Source organism: Perkinsus marinus, assembly GCF_000006405.1.
Source record: "Perkinsus marinus ATCC 50983 genomic scaffold scf_1104296975926, whole genome shotgun sequence".
Classification (NCBI taxonomy): domain Eukaryota; phylum Perkinsozoa; order Perkinsida; family Perkinsidae; genus Perkinsus; species Perkinsus marinus.
The window spans coordinates 392642-404629 of record NW_003200605.1 but is presented as its reverse complement, the minus strand read 5'-3'; the positions used below and the strand labels follow the sequence as shown (position 1 = coordinate 404629).

At 48.5% G+C, this 11988-nt stretch overlaps 3 protein-coding genes and 1 non-coding gene across 4 annotated transcripts; 3 read left to right on the top strand and 1 right to left on the bottom strand.

Annotated features, from left to right (window-relative positions):
• Positions 1–821: 821 nt before the first annotated feature.
• Pmar_PMAR004546 (hypothetical protein) lies at positions 822–3556 on the top strand (the record flags this gene model as incomplete). Its single annotated transcript, XM_002765042.1, has 11 exons — positions 822–996; positions 1040–1150; positions 1193–1266; positions 1318–1432; positions 1480–1589; positions 1643–1742; positions 1800–1977; positions 2023–2378; positions 2745–2871; positions 2944–3418; positions 3473–3556. 11 exons carry the CDS (start codon positions 822–824, stop codon positions 3554–3556), a joined length of 1905 nt encoding a protein of 634 aa, XP_002765088.1.
• A 1230-nt stretch (positions 3557–4786) lies between these two features.
• On the bottom strand, positions 4787–4858 carry Pmar_PMAR004545. The gene has a single exon. It is a non-coding gene; the product is annotated as a tRNA-Lys (tRNA).
• A 613-nt stretch (positions 4859–5471) lies between these two features.
• Positions 5472–7113, top strand: Pmar_PMAR004544 (hypothetical protein; the record flags this gene model as incomplete). The annotated part of the gene is made up of 7 exons (XM_002765041.1): positions 5472–5573; positions 5915–6012; positions 6098–6194; positions 6322–6507; positions 6572–6727; positions 6775–6832; positions 6932–7113. The coding sequence occupies 7 exons, from the start codon at positions 5472–5474 to the stop codon at positions 7111–7113; spliced, it is 879 nt and encodes a 292-aa protein (XP_002765087.1).
• A 417-nt stretch (positions 7114–7530) lies between these two features.
• Pmar_PMAR004543 (malate dehydrogenase, putative) lies at positions 7531–8511 on the top strand (the record flags this gene model as incomplete). Its single annotated transcript, XM_002765040.1, has 1 exon — positions 7531–8511. The coding sequence occupies one exon, from the start codon at positions 7531–7533 to the stop codon at positions 8509–8511; it is 981 nt and encodes a 326-aa protein (XP_002765086.1).
• Positions 8512–11988: the final 3477 nt, after the last annotated feature.

Sequence of the window (11988 nt, the reverse complement as noted above, 5' to 3'; positions counted from 1 at the left end):
TACTATAAAGAGAAATGCAGAACTTGTACGTGGTACGAATCGATGAAAACGTAAGTGCACTTATATCATAAGATAGTCGTTGAATTGGCAATGTTACTTTGGATGTTCTCAAGTACTGATCACGGCCAGGTGTGCCAGGGTGAAGCTCTGTAGGCGAACCTCACGACTCTGTCACGCAACCTCCCGAGCTCTGCCGTTTTAGATCTGTAGAATCTCCAGACACACAAGAGGTAGACGCCGAAAGAACATATCGTCCCGTCCTGTTCGATCGCCTCTAAATAGGTGAAGCCCCGACCAGTGAGGAAACTGAGGATCGCATCGTTGTTGACATCATCCGTGAATAACGGGTCGTCAAGTGGCGGAGTGAAGTCGTGAGTGACTAAGTAGAGCAGCCTTGACCGACGGGCCAGCGAGTCGGATTGTTGGTCATCCCAGAACTCTGGGGGGAAGACGATGACCCCGTAGTTATCTCGTAGGTACGAAATTATGAGGGACTCTGTCCAAAAGCGTTCACATCGGGACTTTTTTCGAGGTGGTTGTTCAGTTTTAGGCGGCTCTGATGGTAGACAAGAAAGTCCAATGCACTTGGGTAAAGAAAGAAGGCCGCCACTGTGACCACGGTGACAGCCGAAGATCAACTTGTAGAGCCTGTTGATCACCATTGAAGTGGGTTGTGTGACAAAGGCGCGCGATAGTTGCTGTTGAAACGAAAGTCACGCGCCAGGAAATACCGCGCGCGCCTAGAAAAACGTCTTTAAGCGCAAGATGTTGTCGATGTTTCGGCACCTGTGAGCTAATTACAGTTGTAGACTTTTTCTATCATGCCTTCATTCGAGTCTCCTCGTCACTACAACGTCCCTTGGCCGCAGTGTCCTCGAGAGCCACGGAAACGTAGTCTGTCAGAGACTGCCTCCCATACCTCTGTTGCCGAGCCCAAGCGACCACGGACCACCTCTGTCTCAGCAGCTGCGGCAGCTGCCGTTGCTGCTGCTCAAGGTGAGTTGATTGAAAGCATGCCCTTGGATAATGACTACTCTAGGTTTGGTCCAAGCCCCACGGCATCGCCGAGCGAGTGTTGCTGGGCACCCTGTTGGCCTGGGGGCTTTGGCGCAGCAGCAGCGATTCATAGCCGAGATGGGAGGAGCTGCAGGTAGGCTTCGTAGCCATAACGTCAGGCTCTGCTCATTTGCAGGTTCTTTTGAGGAACCCTATCAAGCCAACCTCTTCACTCGACAGGTCGTGTGTCATGAAGACCTCATCGGAAGGGTGAGTTACTCTTATTAGCATAGTTGGTGCGGAAGTGCGAAGTTGCGTCAGGTCATAGGAGTTAATGGCGTTAACGTTAAGCGTATCGAGGCCAACGCCTCTTGTGAGATCCACCATAACGAAGTGGATGGGCAGCCTGGGTTTGTTGCAGTGTCAATCGCAGGGAGTCGGGGTTAATTTTCTGAAGGGTTGCCCCTCTATGTGTATGATCAGATTCCCAAGCGGCTGTTGACGATTGCGCGGCTTGCATTGAGCAACTCGTCACCAACATTCGACAGGAGATATTGAGGACCAATAAGACGAGTTTATTTCCTAAAGCAGCTGTGATGACCGTTCGCAGGGAGCATAGTTCCAGTCGTCGCCCTTGTCGTATTAGGTTCTAGTCGTACCGGGCTTCATTCAGTCAGCGTTGATTGGTCCGAGAGGTTGCGTCTTGCGAACCATCGAGCACGACTCTAGTACTCGTATCCAACTGGGTAGGTGGGGCCGGCGGCTGCTGCTGGAGGTTGCGGCTCATCCGTCTCGTTATTCAGATAAGGGCTCAGTCGTAACTGGTCGCTTTGATGATCAAATGGTTGACGCCAAGTATGGTGGTCATCGGATCACCATCAAGGGCGCTGATTATGTCAGCCTTGGATTAGCTGCTGAGTATATAGCGTTAGTGATCATTGGGAGGTATCCTATAGATTTTGCTATGCATCGCTTCATGAGGTGAGTTTCGCATGCTTGGCGCGGTTGTGATGGTGTACGTCTCAGCGGGTATAAGATGGAAACCTATCGCGGAATGTCTGTGGAAGAGTCGCTGGTCTACCGTCAGTTGCCGCTGGAGTGGTTGGACCATTTCTTGCAGTGCAGTGATTCACTGAAGATGGAGCAGGACAAGATGAGGAGGAGTCTTATGGTTCGGTATACGTGTGAGCTCCGAGAGAAGTACTTTATCTCCTCGGATTTGCTGAAGTGGAGCCGCATCAATAGGAAGGTGATCAGTTTCTTGTCTGGGCATATGATGGCCGCTCAAGAAAAGGGTCGTATGAAAACAGCGTCACCACCAACGTCGAGTGGTGGGCCGGGAGAGATATCTGTCATTGACGATAAGAAGAGAGGGACGAGCTGTGATACAGCATCGAGTTAATTGAGTTCTTCATTTTAGTGTGTTACTCGTTCACTGCATTTTGACGTGGACTTACGCGGTTTACTAACGTCGCATGTTCGACGTGTGCTGGTCTTGGCATCTGTTTCGAGCTGTATGGGGTAGAGTTGTCATAATCTGTTGGGTGTAGCAGTGTGGGAAAATATGCATATGATCGATCGCATGTGTTGGTGACAACGTGGAAATTCTGAGGAAATTTTGGGAAATTTTCGTTAGTTTTTGTACCTTCTAACCGAATTTATATGTAAATTTCATAGTTAGTGAGGAAACTCCTGGGCTGAGCTGAGGAGAGCAAACATATATGCAAACACTAGAGCGTAGGGTCTAGATTGTTATAATCAGACTATGGTTGGTCCCCATACTGCGGGGGCGAAGAGCCCGTCTGAGGAGGAGGAGCCTGCTGTTCTTTCGGTTATACCACCGTTGGCGCCTGCGCCGGTCCATCTAACTGCCTTGTATGGTAGGCCTAGCGTCTTTACAACGTACGGCCTTTGGAGCCTCTTGAGAGTTCCAATTGATTTTTGTAGGTATGTTGATTCGGGCCAGGGGGTGGAGGAGCCGGGGGCCTCGGTGCCTGGTCCGGGAGCTTACGACGTGCCGCTAGATTCACTTGGCTTTCCACAAATTCGCTCTCATTGGCGTAACGAGTCGTGTGTGACGATGACGGCGAAGAATGAGCATTCGTGGTCGCGTGTATTCATAACGAAAATGCATTCCAAAGCCGTGAAAGGCTTGGATGCTCCTGGCGCCGGGACATATGATACCGACAGTGGCAGCCTCCGTTGTGATAAGGCCATCTCGTTCGCGCTGTCGAGGAGGCCAGACCTGTCCACTCAGCTGGGGGCAGGGGATAGAGAGAGCCCGGGGCCGGGTTTCGTTGATATTCGCGACAAATACAAAGATGGCGATGTAGCGTTGAGGCCTCGGTCGTCGGTGAGATTCTCATCGGGTGAGCGGTTCAGGAAGGGCCCGATCAATGGGCTGAAGGTGGGCCCTGGAGAGGTAGTGGGGGGGCCCTCTTGGGCTTCCCGGTGTAGTAGAGCGAATTGTTGTTAGTATGGGGACGTGGGCGAGTCGGCGATCGACCCTAAAAGAATGCGAAAGTCGTTCTCAGTTGGACATAGAGCATATGATAAGTAGGTCGCAGTGGTTGAGGGGTCAATGGTGAAGGCATGTTTCAGGGTCAGACGTCCGGGCTGTGAAGAGGAGAATAAGGGCCGTGCTAGTAGGGGGCCGGGCCCACCCCTATGGAGAAATATTGGTATTGATCGTTGCTTCCTCAAGGGTCTGATCTCCTCGTTCGTCTAGATAAGGATGGTTCGAAGGCGCATTCATTCGGTCGAGCGGATCGATTCGCAGTAGCAGTGGGAACGAGGAGCTCTCCAAGCTTGAGGGAGTCAGCTCTGTTGCCTGGACCAGGACAATACCGGCCAGAAGATGTGCGCACTGGTATTGCAGTGAAAAGCAGCAAGGTGTGTGCCCTATGGCGAATACTCTCCACGCTGTGATTGTTTGAAGCTCAGCCATTTGGTGACTATCGTGTGGAAAGCTGGTCGGAAAAGAAAAGTGGAAGGCCCTTGCCTGGGCCTGGGTGGTTGAAAGAGAGTCGCCTGGCGGATGTAGTTGCTTAATATTGACGAGTACATAGAACAAGAGTCGTCGCAGGTTCGGAACCCTTCTACAACGAAGTTTGGGAAGCCACCGATTAGAGGTCGTCTGAACTTCCGTTCTCTCCTCATATGCAAAGACCGAGTGTGGGGCGTTGGTTGACCTGCAACTTCATAAGGATTTTATGTCCCTTACTGATGTCTTGCCATGATTCATGGATGAACAGGCCGTTCAATTTATTATTTTATGCGGGCCAATGCGATTGAGTTGATGTTAGTGATGGGTCTTCGATGAGATTCTCGCCATCGTGATTCACTCGATGGGTGTAGCTACTCGGAAAATATTTGATCCCTTGTGTGAGCTCGTGCTCATCTCGTGGCGAATTGTTTCGCGTGATGAAGCATGTCGGTACGAGTTGGATAATCAGACATAACTGGGTGGGTTCGAAACTTTTGCATTTCGGTGCTTTTGGCGACGAGTATCGGCTAAGGGCATGGTGTACCAATAATCAAAAGTCAGAAGCGGAGCGCTGACGATGGGCTGATGAACAAACGCACCTTGGAGTTTGCGGGAGTTTTGGTCTATAGGTTTTAATTGGTTGCGAACCCGAATCGCAGGTTGTGAAGTTCAGAATGCTAACAGCTACAGTATAGAACAAGTGATGAGTTACGATTCGGCCAACTCTCTAAGACTCGATTGGACTGCCCTTCGTTCAGAGTGTGTTGAGTATCCAACATTGTCTGATAGATTTGGGAAAGACCGAGGTTCTATCGGGACTTGAACCCGAGTTGCTGGAATAAGAGCTTTGAATGCTAACCACTACACTATAGAACCAATGGTTAATGATGAGTCCATGAAGTCGCCGAGACTCAGTGGGTTTTTCTTACCTTCACAGTGTCCGAACGGCAGATGCTCGACGACATTTTCTTGGATCTGAATGATTCCCAACGTCTGTCGGGACTGTCGAATACGTGCCATTGCAAGAGGCAATAGCCTTCATCGAAGATTAGAGTGCGAGAGGTTCACACTCTCGCACTCGCACATACACAGTGTGTGTGAGTGTAAGCTTTTGCACACTTATATGTCTTTGCACCAATTCTCGGTCGTTGTGTCATCAGTCGCTAAATCATAGGAATAGACTCCACAAGGGAGAGGGATGCCTTGAAGTTTCTTCGTCGTGTCACTATACTTCTCTTTGGGCGGCTATCTGGCTTGACTCTGATGGAGCGTCGGTCCCCACTCTACCCATCTCACCAACCCAGCGTTAGTAACAGCTTCAGTAACCCAGCGTTACTGATACGCCCGCAAGCTGAAGCTGCTATTAGCGCCACACCTTCATCTTTTGGGGATGTGTACGTCTTCGATCAAGAGAGTATTCTTGTTTGAAGCGTGTCGAAAGCCCGAGGAACGACAGTCCTTGTAGTTAGTATAATCTACTGTCTGTAATATGATCCCAGATGACATATCTCAAAGTGATCTCGAAGAAGCATTGAGGCTGGTCCAAGGTGGGGAGGTTGGATCGATCAAAAACTCCTCCGACAAAAGCCCGGTAAGGCGGGATCCTCTTGCCACCGGATGATCCGGAAAAGAAGTGCCCATCTGTCGGCTTTACGTGGTGCATGTGAATATCAGACAAACTCGAACGCCATTGTAAAGCCCTCGACGAGGTCCCGATAGTTGAATAGCTCCCCATATTCGATGAGGTATAACGGTCGAGAAACCCCGTGTGTAGCAAAAAGTGCTGGCAGATTCCATTTCTGCACCACTGGAGACTTCGTCCGGAGTTTCTAATCAGTCCCTGAATTTGTCCGATATTCGTATGCGCTGTGAAATTATGAGCGGCGCCTCTCTTTCCGGAGCACATAGTATGATCGTTAACTTGTGATACAGGCTCGGTTGCTCCTCGACGAGGCTTACGGTCTACAGAACATACTCAACCGTCCGGGTAGCGATAAAGTAGAGCCTCGGTTAACTCGTGAGTGCTCAAGGTGAGGCCACTCCTCTGAACATGACCATGTCTGCCTACTCTTGAGGCCAGCTTTAGAGTTCAAACTGGTAGCAGTCTTGTGTCAGGTTTATCTCGACGGTCGTGCAACTGTGTAATGATACTGAGGCGGGTTACATCTGCCCGGATGACTTCAATAGAAAAGCCCCGGGCTACCAACAGAAGGTGGGCTCCTTCAGTCACATGAATCTGCCGGCTACTTTACTGAGAAATCGGCTCATGACTAATAGCGTTGATTCGACACTATGACAACCCTCATTGGTGTCGGGGTCTTTCAAAGAGATGTGATCAGATCCGCGAGCTGAGGGGTGAAGTTGAGCAGTATGAGGCTAACATGTCGGCCGCTAGGGAGAATTCAAAGCCAGTTAACGGCGTCATAAGACGAATTGATGAGGTCACCAAATCAGCTTGTGAAGGATCAGCGGTTGAGGCAACAGTGGTGGCTGGAGGAGTCCCTTCATCATGCACCAACCAGGCAGTATATCTTGAGGCAAGCATAAGCTCGTGCTTGAGGAGATATTCGAAGAGTCATTTGGTCTCAGGAGATCGTCAATCAGAAGCTCACTCGAATGGGCAACGACTGCAGTCGAGCTATTCTCGGTGGATTCGCTCCCACTGATTTGTGTACGGGATCGGCGGTAGACGCTCTGGTTGAAGCCTTGCGGAGAATCTCGGCGGAAGAGCTGAAGTCGTCACATGTAAGTTTCGTCTCTGTTGATCCAGACTGACCCCCCTCCCCTCACAGATCTCTAAAGAACCTCTGAACACGTCCCAACCGGCTGTCGTCGAGCTCGACCTCAGAAGTGAGCGGTTTGCAGTGTCGCTTCCTCCCTTACATACTGTGATCGGCTTTAGTCGCAGTGGATGCTACCGGTCACGAATGTATCGCATGTTAGCGGTAGGTTCTGGTATAGCAGTCGAAGGCCTTCAGAAGCTCCTCCCCGTACTGGCAACTGAATCCTTGTTGTCGTCATTGGAAACGATACGACTCGACTCTGAGCTCACTCAAGACCCTTCAGTGACCATTCTCATTAAGGGTTTCATCATGTTCAGGAAGGAAGTGCAAATCGTTAACTCATGTTAGTTCGTGATGTTCTCTCCGGGAATCGAACTCGGGTACTTTGCGTTCATGGGCATGCGTGCAGGAGTTCTGTGAAGTTGTCCCCGATAGCACTCGCGCTGATGCTTGCTGTATTATGGGTCTCGGTATTAACTCATTACGGACGTCGTAGTTTTACAGATTGCAGTACACCATAATGTGTCAACTGATGGTTGAATTATTGGCTTTGGCCCTTATTTGGCCTCTTGTGGAAGCTACTACACAAACTGATCGACAACTGCACAAAGCTTACGACGCGCTACGCTGCAGTATGACCTTTCATAAACTTGGAACTCTATTATAAATTGTTTATTGTAATTGAAGTTGGTATTCATGTCATATAGAAGTTTACTTCATGTTTTCTCAGTTTCTTTTAATTGCAACTGTTATTCTAGTTTTCTCATGAGTTTCACCACTACTACTACCGACATGAAAGTCACTCTCGTTGGAGCCTCCGGTGCTATCGGCATGCCGCTTTCGTTGTTGCTGAAGATGAACCCAATGATCACTGAGTTGGCCTTGTACGATGTCAAGCAAGCCCGTGTACCTGTTGCTGGTGTTGCTGCTGATTCCTCTCACATCAACTCTCCTGCTAAGGTCAAGGGTTATGCTGGTCCTACTGAGCTCGAGGCCGCACTTACAGGGTCTAAAGTCATCGTTTGTACTGCTGGTATCGCTCAAAAGCCTGGTATGTCTAGAGATGATCTTTTCAACGTCAACGCTGGTATAATGCGTGACTTGGCAACTGCGTTCGCCAAGTATGCTCCTGAGGCTGTTGTCTGCATCTTGTCGAACCCCGAGACTGCTCTCGTGCCCATCACTGCTGAAGTTTACAAGAAGGCTGGCGTATACGACTCGAGGAAGATCGTGGGTATCACCACCCTTGATGTGACACGTGCCAGGACATTCTATGCTGAGGCTACTGGTATGGATGTTGAAAAAGTTGACGTCCCTGTTGTTGGTGGTCATGGTGGCTGTGCTATCCTCCCTCTATTCTCTAAGGCAACTCCTTATGTCAAGCTGAACGAAGAAAGCATCGAAGAGCTTGATGATCATGTTCAAAATGCAGTTACTGAGGTTGTTGATGCACTCGCTGGTGCCGGGTCGGCTAGCCTTTCAATGGCTTACTCGGCTGCCCAGTTCGTGGATATAGTTATCCGCGGGTTAAAGGGCGAAAGCCATACAGCCTGTGCTTATGTCAACGAGCCTTATGAGGACGTACAGTTCTTTGCTCATATCTGCACTTTTGGACCGGTAGGTGTTGAGAAAGTTGAGAAGCTCGTTGGTTTGACTCCACACGAGCAGAAGAGGATGGTGGAGACTCTTGAGAAACTCCGTGAAGATATTAAGAGAGGAACTGATTTCATGGTTGAAAGCCAGTAGATGTCATTCTAGAGTTCCCTCGAGGATTTACTTAGTGCTGTTCCTCGTTTCCTGCTGTTTTATCCCGTTATTTGCACACTGATGTTGAATGTGAAAATTATAAGTGGCCTAAGGCCCTATTAGCGATGAGGTTGAGTAACCTTTTCAATGTTGCTACTACGGCTTTTTGAGTTGGTGAATACTTTTCACGAATGGAGTGTTGGACACTGATCATAACTAAACATCCCTCAAATGTTCTTGAAAACATCTCTTTCTCCAAGATGTTACATCTTGTTTATTGTTCGGACCAGTCATATGAGGAGCTGGCCGCACTATTCATGTGACATGACATTGATATGAGGATTTTCAGTAGTGCCTTCGATGTTGCTGTAGTGGTAGTTAGGTTGTGCACCGCGACCACTTAGCATAAGCATCATCATGAGAGTACCAGCATAATTCCCCCGGTAACACGAAATTGAAGTTCCGGACAACTAAGTCGATTTTCTTAAAGGGACGAAATTGAAGGTCTGAAGGTGTACTCGACGAAATTGAAAGTTCTATGACGAATTCGAAGGTTCGAAAGTCGAAATCAAAAGTTCTATTAACATGAACTTGAACTTCCTATCGACTTCGGATGAACTTGGATGTTCTATGACGAACTTGAATGTTCTAATTGTGAATGTGATCTTCCCAACTCGGATTCGTACCTCCAACTTCGCGCGTACCGGCGAAATTGATGGTTCCAAAGACGAACTAGATGCTTAAATGGTGTAGCAATTGCTGGGGTGTAAATGTGGTTGCTACGTCACAACTCAATAAGCAGCATATACACAAGAGCAAATAAGTGAGACTGTCGAAAATTATGGTTTTTGGCAAATCCGCATATATAAGCAAAAAGTGAGATTGCAGGATTGTATTACTCTCATTGTTGATACTATCCGTCTTGAACACCATCGTTTATTAAGACGAGCGCTTTTTACGATCACACTTCGATATGTTTATTGTGTTTCTTGTGTTCATTGTGCTCACGTCATAGTCGTACAGTCCAACGTATTAACAGTCCGTCCTAATACGAATATCCGTGTTAGTTGTCATTTCATTAACTCGGTTATTGGGCTCGTTACGCCTGATATTCTACCTAACGGTCTACTCCCATAACACCGGTACAGGAAAAGATCCAGAACTTGAGTTAAGAGGTTCCATCAAGATCATGAGCACAACAGTCCTAACCAGTGGGGAAACTGTGGCGCTGCCGACCCCTCTGGTTGATACTTGGGCTATAACTGTTTACAATCCCTTTGACATGTGGAAGTAATTGCATACCTGCCCAAGTGCTAACTGTTACACCCTGTACAGGTTAAACCCTTGTTTCGTATCTGGCGAGATGTTCTTCTTCTTCCTAGGCTTTATTACCTTCGCTCATGCTTATATCAACCGAAGTAGGTGTAGATGAGCCTCAGGCTGTCGCTTGTTGTGTGATTATAGCAGAACGTGTCCGCAGGAGGCTCGAATGTTCTTTTAGAGTCGCAACCCAGCAGTCCCGTGGCCCAATGGATCGGGTGCGCTCTTGGTGGTAGCGCTGTTGAGTTCTTTACATCTCTTCATCCACAAGTAACCAAGGCGGCTTGATTCAATACCAACAACACCTGTTAGATAGACAACGCCCTGTACAGCCAGGCGTGCATCTCTGTGACAGGACGGATAGTGCTATTGTATGATCAAAGCATGTTGATGTTGTCGATCATCTCTCTGTAACGTAGATACACTCTGGTGGGACTCTACGGTGGACTCCAATACATATCGCTTCAGCTCGCTTTCTCCCTCTCGGGCTCGCGCACGGAGAATTTCTTTAAGAAACTTGAGCTGGCTCTGATAGCCGGTGAGTACGAGATCTTGTGATGATAACGCTGATGCACATGTTTCTCGATTCCTATTGCCTTCATGTGTAGAGGAAGTTTCAATTTGTATGGTAAGCGTTATGCGCATTTGAATGTATCCGACTAAAGTTCCAAGACCATTGATGGTCTCGAGAATCATCTGAGCCGATCATTCCTATTTCCTAGGCCTCTTCAGGTCTCATTGGTCACGTCCTGTATGAGCTCTTGGACGCCACTGGCACTCACTTTCTCTGGTGGGTATGGCACGAGGGCGACCCGGCATACCTTGCGCGCCGAGCTGGTGTAGGTGCAGAAGCTTAGACGATTGCATGCTGCGGGAATCAGCATGAAATGTCGGTAGCTGCTCACTTGTTTCAGATCCCCCTGTCGTCGGGCTTCTGGTTCCATGGTCAAACAAGCGCCCTCGGTTTGGTCTACGCCTTGACGAGATATCGAGCACCACTATTCTTCATGATAGGCTCAGTTTTCCTGATGCCGCTACTTTTTCTCATACCGTTCGTGTTGATATTCCATCCACTTGATGACGTCTACGACCAAGCACAACTGGCGACCTACATCGTCGTTTCACTATCAGTCTTCGCCCTTTTGAGAAATGTACGCGAGTCTAAGCCGAGGGCTATGAGCACCCTCGGTCTGGCTTGGTTCTATGTATTCGGGATGGGCGTTCTGTGGGTGGTCTTCTACAACACCGCCGGCAGCAACCTACGATACTCGTACGGTCAACCTTTCGTTAATCGTGATTGTCGAGGAGAGATGGAAGTGGTCGGCTGGGGAACAAATAACCGCGAGCGGTATCTGTGCCCAGTTAAAGTCGACGATGGGGACGTGGCCTTTAACATTAAATGCCTTGAGACCACTCCAGAAGACGAATCTGAATGGTATTGGCTATGTGGCAATGACATTACCATGGATGTTACGAATGAGATTCTTTTACGCTTTGGTAAGGCAGTAGTGCTGCTTGCCTTCTTAGCTTACGTTAGTAGACGGAGCAAGAAGAAGAGTGATTAAAGAGTGATCTTAGTATGAATGGATTGTTATGGCAACCGTATATCACACATATCTGGTATCGTCGTATGTTGTAGAGTACTTAGTATAATGCGGGTTATGGGAATTCCTCCTCGAGAAAGGGAACACATCATCATGTCGATAAGAAACTGATAGTGCAAGTTATGGTGCAGCTGAGTTCCGGTCCGCCCCATCATATCGCGTTAGTCATGACGTCATCAGCACGTAGGTGTCGACTTCTCAGTTTGCGTAAGAACGTTTGGTACGAAAATTTGGGAAGGAGAGGCGCAGACAACCCTCACGCTCCTGATCTCTCGACCTGAAAGGAAAAATGTACTTCATCATCCCGAATCGATGAAACCACTCGTCCGAGAAATGCTGCTTAATCTCACTCAATACATATATAGCACCCCACGTATAGTGCGTACGTCCAAGTTTCACATCACTGGCTGTCCAGAGGCTGAATGTGGTTGATAAAGCCCGGAACAGTTCAGAAACCTCTACTCTTAAATGGTCAATGTCAATGACCATTTCCCATATTCCAACTTCAGCAAAGCCGTCACGTCAAATGAATACGGGATGCAGAATACACTCA